General features: G+C 49.3%; 1 protein-coding gene across 2 annotated transcripts in view; it reads left to right on the top strand.

The window, feature by feature from the left end:
• Window positions 1–292: 292 nt before the first annotated feature.
• The window catches only part of l(2)10685 (5-methylcytosine rRNA methyltransferase l(2)10685), an 88,920-nt gene continuing 80,679 nt past the window's right edge, over window positions 293–8,533 (top strand). The window contains exon 1 of one of the 2 annotated variants that reach the window (XM_068375436.1): window positions 293–463. In XM_068375436.1, coding sequence (XP_068231537.1) covers window positions 383–463 — 81 coding nt within the window. In that variant the 5' untranslated portion in view covers window positions 293–382. The remainder of the gene's footprint in view (window positions 464–8,533) is intronic. The other variant, XM_068375435.1, reaches the window with a different exon arrangement.

Genomic DNA, 8,533 nt, shown 5'->3' with positions numbered 1-8,533 from the left:
AGGATGCAAATTATATGATGAAGAAGAAACTTTGACACACTTATTAGACTGTAAATAAAAAAAAAAAGAAAAAAAAAACAATACCATAAGAAATTATTGCATTTTACTGATGCAAAAAAAAAAAAGACAATAAAAACCTGTTGCCTGAAATAGAAAATGAGGAAAACATATTTGAAATTAGAAATATTATTTGCAAGTTGTCGAAAGCAAGAAAAAAAATTGTTAAATGAACTAAAACAACATTGGAAAAAGTGAAATCAAAACAAAGAAAAACCATACAGGGTCGCCGTTACAGAGACTATAACCTGACACAACGCTGAACTGGTCTGGAGTGGACTTAATATGTTTATAGCAAGTGTATTAGTAGCTGACTACATTTAAGATGAATGTTCTTTTAAAGAAAACCATGCCATTACCGAGAGCTGAGTTAATTTTGATACAAATCCACAAAAGGCTTAAAAGGGTGAGTTTTCTTTGTCAATGGAATATTTATCCCATGTTAGTACATAGTAATCGTTGGACACCGGTAGTCGAGCTCCGGTGTTTATAACCTAATTTACCTACCTTTCTATTGTGTCATAATCATTATTTGGTACTTGTTTGATTATTGGCTGTAGTGAGTTTCATCTCTATAGATATACTTACGATGTGGTTAGACCCAACATATGAATAAGTCCAGAAAATTGTTTAAATGGATCCGTTTGCCTTCCCTGGTCTTACGCCTTGATTAGTGCACTTTGCCTGCCAATTCTCTGTTATATCGCTGATTAATCCTTTAGAAGCCCTTGTAGTTTGTTGGGACAGACTGGCCGTAAAACGTGAATTGTTATGACTGGAACACCACCTAACTTAAGGTTTCCCACCTAACCTAACCTAGGATCCTTATCCTTAACCAACTGGTGTGGGTAGGGTGCTACACCCCCATCCTGGTATTATTGTACTGTATTACAGTGTAATGTAACCTAGGGAAAAAACTACTCTTTTCTATAGAAAAAGGTTCGTTCTTTTTGAAAATGAATAGTTATAGAAATATATATATATATATCTATATCCACCGTTTGGGGACCCCCAGTGGGAACTTGGGGAAGGTCAAATTCGTTTAAATCACATTATTTACTACAGGAAAACATATATTTTCTGTTCGAAATGATACCCTGTAATACTGTACAGTGGAACTTTACCACCATCCTTAGACTTCCATATTTTTAGCTTAACTTAAGACTAAGTCTCAACCCTGTGTTTGCTTCCCAACCAGCTTTACTCCTGGCAAGGGAACGCTAGATAAATCATATTTCGTAAATCATTTAAAACTATCTTCATAAAGAAAATCAATTTGATATAATAAGAGTTGACACCTGTCCCAACAAACTTCATCCACCCGAGCTTGGAGGCCTATGAAGAAAGTAAAGGTAGAAATATACTACAACAAAATTGTGGAGGATTTTCCTGAATACTACTTTATTGTTTGACGCAAATTGTAATTTGTTGCCAGTGGACTTATAGCCTAGACCCTAGTATGTTATAAAGCCAATAGTATAAGCCAAGAAACAAGAGCTATGCTACTATTATAGGATTATTTATATGATTATTATAATTATTTCAAATATGTTGTTGTCATTCTGCAAAATTTATTGTGGCTGATAATATCCAACTTGATTATAGTATAGTCTTCCATTCCTAAAGTAAATTAATATAAAGGTAGAATTTATTCTTTGTATTTCAAATTGCAAAGATAACATACCACCTCCCTTATTTACTTTTTTTTTGCCTTCAAACTGAAGAAACCCCTTGAGAGATTAGACCATGTAGCCTAAGCTAATACTTGTAACAATTTGTCCCAAGTATCAAAATCATGATCCTTACTAATATTTTCTTTATACATAAATTTGAAAAAGGGAAAAGTAATTACTTGAAATTCATATATGAAATGCTTATTATTTTATCATTAGATTATGCTCTGCATAATTTTACTTTGTTCCGTAACTGGAATACAGTACAAACCTACGCTATTTATTTAGGGGTATTACTTTCTGCTAAGCTGAAGTGACGAGCCATTAAAATTTAGTGAGGGTTAACTACCCACACCACTAGTTAGTGGGATGGGGCGTCGCTTGCTACCGCTCCCACTCACACACCGGTGATTTAGCTCACTTTACTTCTGGCTTGGATGGAGACCGGTTGTATCTGCTCATCCTCCTCGCCTATTTTGGACTGCCATTAATTTTTCTCTTTTAACTTACTTTTTCTTAGATGTACAGTATATATGAAAACATTCTTAATGTTTTTGTATAAATATATAGAAATGTTGTAAGTTTCCTTTTCAGTGTTTGTGCTGTATGTGTGATACGTATACGACAGGTTCTCAAGACACTTGCGCAAGGCCGGGGAGCCTTCCTTTCCAACCTCTCCCCCCCTTGTCCAGCGGTCTTCCCGTTGGCGGATAACCTACCGTCAACTCGGCCGCCGCCGCTGGGGAATCGTCATCCTTTGGACCCTCCTCGTTCAACCGTTGTCTTTGCCTTTCCCTCTTTCTACTGGAAACATGGATTACTGAGCGAAGGGAGTGCGACCTCTCAGAGATTGACTATGGTCTTTCTCTTCTCAATGCCGTTCACCTTTCATGGGCCTCCAACAGTGTACTAACGGGGGGGAGCACCTTTCCCGTTTGTGGGTTAGGTTGCGCTTCCGATTGTTCTCTCAATTATTTAAGTGAAATTATAATTGTTTGTAATTTAACTTTTCAGCTTCTTCTCCGTGGGGAACACTTCCCTTCGGAGGATCATTGGTTCTTCCTATTTGTGAATATTTTTATCTGATTTAAATAATTGTAATTCTTGTTTTATTACAGTTACTCTCCGGTCCCCTTCTCCCGTCGATGTCGACTGGGGAAGGGAGGGCGCAGTACTTATTTTATGTTTGTTCCCTCGGTGGTCTCCCTTCTCGTCGCGAACTAGGTGTTCCTCCCGAGAAAGTTTTCTGTTATATAATTTATTTCATTTTTCCTCAGTTAGCGATGCAGTTGTTCCTTAACTGGAATACAAACCACGCTTTGTTCCGTAACTGAAATACAAACCACGCTATTTGATATGGGTTATTACTTTGGCCCCACCGCTAGTTAGCGGGGGGTAGGGAGCTCCCCCCCCTCCCTCATACACACCTGTGAATACTTCACTTTGCTTTTGGCTCGGGTGATGAACAGACGTGTCTGCTCTCACCCTCACTTAACTGCCATTACAGTAATCTGTTTTTGCTTTCTCTTTTTCTACAGAGTGTGTGAAGTTGGCCTCTATTAATAATGTGTATGTGTCCTGGTTTACCTGACCGCCCTTGTGGGACTTTTATGTCGGCGGTCGACACAGATCCTCACACCTTGTGTCCTCATTGTAGGGGCCAACGGTGTGATAGGGGTAATGTATGCGGTGAGTGTAGGGAGTGTTCTACCTCCCAGTGGGAGAGGTTTGCCTGGCGCCGGAAAAAGTCCAAAAGGGATATTTCTCCTTCAAAGGCTTCTTTGAAGAGAGAAAATCCCAAGGCCTCTTCTTCCGTAGCCCAAACCTCCTCCGAAGCTCCCACTCGATCGGTCTCTTCCGAGAGGCCGTCGAGGGGTAGCGTAGGCCATGGTTCTGTTGACCGATCCCGGGGTGCGGGAGAGGTAGTTGCCTCCCATAGCAAGGCAGCTGCCCCTCCTCCCCCGGAGAAGGATATTGATTTCTCTGTAAATGATAATGATTTGTTACAGCTTTGGGCTTCCTTGGGGCTTCAGGGTTCGCCCTCCAAGGAAGCCCTGTTTGACATGATCAAACTGGGAGCAGCTGTTAAGCAATCGCCGGCGATAGCAGACGTAGATCCTCTGTCTATCGTCGACGTTGTTATAACGGAGGCCTCCGGTGTGTCTGATCAAACTCCTGCTCCTGTTGTTGCTGAGGTAGCTGAAGGCTCTGATTCCCCCTCTGAACATCCTTCGAGGGTGGATCTTAGTCCCACGGTCTCTCCTGCTGGTGATTCTCCCCCTCAGGGGAGTTCATTTACAGAGACTCCTCTGCGGAGGCCTTATGATGGTCAGCTTACTGATCCCACGGCCCCTAGAGGGCATATAAGGCGGAAGGCTCGTCCTCCCCTTCGCCGTAGAGGACTTCCGTCTCCTCACAATGGAATTAGGAGGTGCCTCTTCGGCTCGTCATCTCCGCAGTCCTCTGCGGAGGAGACTCGCTGTTCACCGATCCTGCCAGCTACCACCTTAGACCTCTCCGGATATCGTTCGCGATCTCCTTCGGTGGAAGGTCGTTATTCGGGACCCCCTGACCTGTCACCCTCCAGACCTGCTGACCTGCCGTCACCCTTCAAGGCTGCTGATGCGCTATATGCGCCTTCTAATCCTGTCATTGCACAGGCACCGGTCCCTTCGGGGCACAAGGGACTTGAGCGCAAAACTGCGCCTCAGTCCCTTAAGCGCTAGGCACCCCTTGGGCGCCATCACGCTGCTGCTGTTCCTGACTTAGCGCCCCTGCGCTCACCTGCGTGTGTGTGCGCGCCTGTTCCTGTTCCTACGCACCAGGGTTCCCCTGCGCGCCCACGATCTCCTGCGCGCCAGCGCCCACCTGCAGTTCTTGCTATAGCGCGCCAGCGCTCACCTGCGTGCAAGCGCTCGTCTGTTCCTGCTACAGCACTCAAGCGCTCTCCTACTCGTCAGCGCTCTCCAGTGCCTCAGCGCACTTCTGGAGTTAAGCGCGTAGTTGCAGTCGTTCCTGATACAGTGCGCAAGCGCTCACCGCGCCCCAGCCCACCCTTACGTCCCAGCGCACAGTCCAGGAGGTACCTAAGTTAGCGCACGGGCGCTCACAGGTACCCCTGCCCTCTTCCAAAATGCGCACTCCTGTGCGCCCGAATCCTGTTGCGCGCCCATCGCAGCAGCGCACTCCTGTGCGCCTGCATCCTGATGCACGCCATGCGCGCCCAGCTCGCCCACGATCTCCTCAGGGGACCAGTTCCTGCACCACCTGCGCACCAGCGCGCAAATTCGTCTTTGCGCAATCGCACCCTCGCCCCATGCTTCCAGATAAGCGCGCTCACGCGCTAGAGACATTTCTCCTGCGCACGCGCGCCCAACAGTCTCGCCCGCACGAGCTCCTCAGCAGGTTCCTGCGCGCCCCGCGCGCGCGATCAAAGGATTGCTCACGCGCCAGCTGCCATCCAGCCTTCAATCCCTCCCCACGTTCCATCTCCTGCGCGCCGCACGCCCTCACCATCACCTATGCGCGCCCGTGGCCTCCCGCGCGCACGCGCGATATTCCTACCACTCATGATCCTCCCGCGCGCGATCCATGGCAGGGCTCATCGTCGACCACCAGCGCGATTTGCGCCGCGATCGCCATTGCGATCGCTCGATTTCACGGGGCTTGAGGCGGACAGGTCATCGTCTCGTTCCCCTTCTCGCAAGTGCAGAACAGCGCGCTCGCCGGAGGAGGGGAGGTTTCCGGACAGGTCTAGGGACTCTTTTCCTTCAGCTTCGTTTCAGGCGAACCCTCGTTTGTCGACTCCTCCTAGGGATCAATCGATCCCCTTCCCTCCAGAGAGAGTGTCTGACAGCGCGACTGTCAGCCAGCAGCCTGGTTTGGGACCATAGTCAGAGCTCTCATGCAGGCTTTTAAGCCTGTGTTCTCTGAACTGGGTCACAAAGCAGTGGCGACTTCTCCCCTGAAGAGGAAGAGAGGAGTCCCCTCCGTAGTGACTTCTTCGAGGGCTAAGCTGTCTCCTCGGAAATCCTTGCGCAAGGCTCCCTCTCCCCCCCAGACTTTCTCTCCTTCCCCTGCGGATGAGGATTTCCCATCCTCGGGGGAGTCGGACGAGCCGGTCCGTTCCCCCATTGCACCAATGGGGGAAACTCTGCCTCACCCTGAGAAGTCTTCTCGCACAGGGGTGGAGAAGAGCCTGCATCCATCGTTACTAGAGTCCTGTATCCCTCCCAGGAGGGAGTCGAAGGACTCGAAGACTTTACCTAAGTCTTCGGCAAGGATCAGACAGGAGCCAGCTAGACCTTCGGAGAATGTCCACGAGTCCCCCCAGGAAGAGCCACTGGGGACGGGAGACTTTGCTGCTAGCCCTTTGGGAGGAGAGCTTCAAGAGTCAGAACATGCGTTCTGGCAAGTTCTGACCCTCATGAGAAATCTCAACGGGTTTCCGGACCCAGAGATTCCTCCTCGTGAGGGTAAGGACAGGGTCTTGGACCGAGTCTACGGCACCCAGAAACCCTCTAGGGCCAGTGCAGCTTTGCCCTGGTCACAAGGGATGAAGAGTGCCAGAGACAAAGTCGAAGGCCAGCTCTCTGAGCTTGCCTCCTCCAACAGATCCAGCGCCGGTAACAAGCTCCTCCCTCCTCCTCGAGTCCACCAGAGGAGGTATTTCGAGATCTTAGAGGAGACTTGTTTGGGTCTTCCTGTTCACCATTCTGTGGAAGAACTCACTGGGGAGTCCCTCTAGAGAGACTCTCCAACCGGCAGGTTTCGTATTCTGGTACAAGTACTGAGATTCTAAGCCAGGAGAAGGTGGCGAAGTGTGCCATGCAGGCAACCTCGTGGCTTGACATCTGGCTGGGGTCTCTGGGCATCCTGGTGCAGTCTGAGGATCTGTCTTAGGAAAGCACCAGGAAGGCACTGGAGATATTCTTACTCTCAGGCACGCGGACCATCGAGTTTCTGGCCCACCAAGTCTCGAGCTTGTTGGCCAATACGATCCTGAATCGTCGAGACGCAGTGGTTGAGAGATTTCACCAGAAGGTCCCCAGTTCCGACGTTAGCAGGCTCAGACACTCTTCTGTACTCGGTAAGAGTTTGTTCGAGCCTAAGGACGTGGAGCTAGCTGCTGAGAGGTGGAGAAAGTCCAACAGGATTCCCTGCTCCATAGGGCCCTGACATTGAGGCCCTAAAAACCTCCAGCAACCCAACAGCCCCGTCCAGCCAAGAATGCGAAGAAGACAACAGCAGCAAAGCCAAAGGTGTCTAAGCCCTTTCCTGTCAAGGACAGGAAGGGCAGAAAGTCCTCCAGGGGAGGTAAAAATCCTAGAGGGAGCGGCCGAGGCCGTAAACGCTTGGATTGGAAGTCCCCCTGCATGTCCACGTGTGGGAGGATGCCTACAAAGTTGCGTGACAAGGTGGCAGCAACTCGGGGCAGATACCTGGACGATTTCCGTGATCGGTCAGGGATATCGCGTCCCGTTCACATCATATCTACCTCCCCTGACAGCGAAACCAGTGTCTTAGAGCTCCCTTACCATGGGATCGGTAAGGGGGCAAGCCTTCCGGGCAGAAGTCGAGACCATGTTGAAGAAGGACGCTCTCCAAGAGGTGGCAGATGGGTCCCCAGGCTTCTACAGTCGACTCTTTCTTGTAAAGAAGGCGTCTGGAGGCTGGAGACCAGTCATCGACCTCTCAACCCTGAACGGGTTTGTCAAACAGACACCGTTCAGCATGGAGACGGCAGACACAGTCAGACTTGCAGTAAGACCACAAGACTTCATGTGTACACTGGACCTGAAGGACGCGTACTTCCAGATCCCAGTCCACCCGTCTTCAAGGAAGTACTTAAGATTTTGTCTAGACAACAAGATCTACCAGTTCAAGGTGCTGTGCTTCGGTCTCTCCACAGCTCCTCAAGTGTTCACCAGAGTGTTCACCCTGATATCATCTTGGGCTCACAGGATCGGTATCCGTCTCCTCCGTTACCTGGACGACTGGCTGATCCTAGCAGACTCGGAGGCAGCCCTTTTTCACCACCGAGACAAACTTCTCGAACTTTGCCAGGATCTGGGGATCATGGTAAATCTCGAGAAGTCCTCTCTGCAGCCCTCTCAGAAACTGGTATACCTAGGCATGGTCATAGACACCAATCTCCACCAAGCCTTCCCATCAGACGACAGGATAGCAAGGCTGAGGAAGGTCGCAAGGCCTTTCCTCAAACGAGAAGAACTTCCAGCCCAATCGTGGTTACGTCTCCTCGGCCACCTCTCTTCCCTGGCCCATCTGGTTCCCAATGGTCGCCTCAGAATGAGATCTCTCCAGTGGCGACTCAAGTCTCGGTGGAATCAAGGACATGATTCCCTGGACACTCTGATCCCTATGGGTCCTACGGAACAGACGGACCTTCAGTGGTGAGTGGCAGACGAGAACCTATGAAAGGGAGTGGATTTTCTCGTCCTTCCCCCGGATTTGATGTTGTTTTCGGACGCATCAAAGAAAGGGTGGGGGGCCCACGTTCTGAACCACAGGACCTCAGGCCTGTGGTCAGAATCAGAAAGGTACTGTACCTCCACATAAACCTGCTAGAAATAAAGGCCGTATTCCTGGCACTTCAGAAGTTCCATCAGGTCCTGGCGGGCCACTCTGTGGTGGTGATGAGCGACAACACCACAGTGGTGGCTTATATCAACAAGCAGGGAGGTACCTTTTCAGAACAGCTATCCCATCTTGCAGTAGAGGTACTGAGATGGTCCGAAGTCCACTCGGTCACACTATCGGCTCGCTTCATTCCAGGCCAGAGG

Source organism: Palaemon carinicauda, chromosome 6, assembly GCF_036898095.1.
Source record: "Palaemon carinicauda isolate YSFRI2023 chromosome 6, ASM3689809v2, whole genome shotgun sequence".
Lineage (NCBI taxonomy): Eukaryota > Metazoa > Arthropoda > Malacostraca > Decapoda > Palaemonidae > Palaemon > Palaemon carinicauda.
This window is presented reverse-complemented; position numbering and strand designations above follow the sequence as displayed.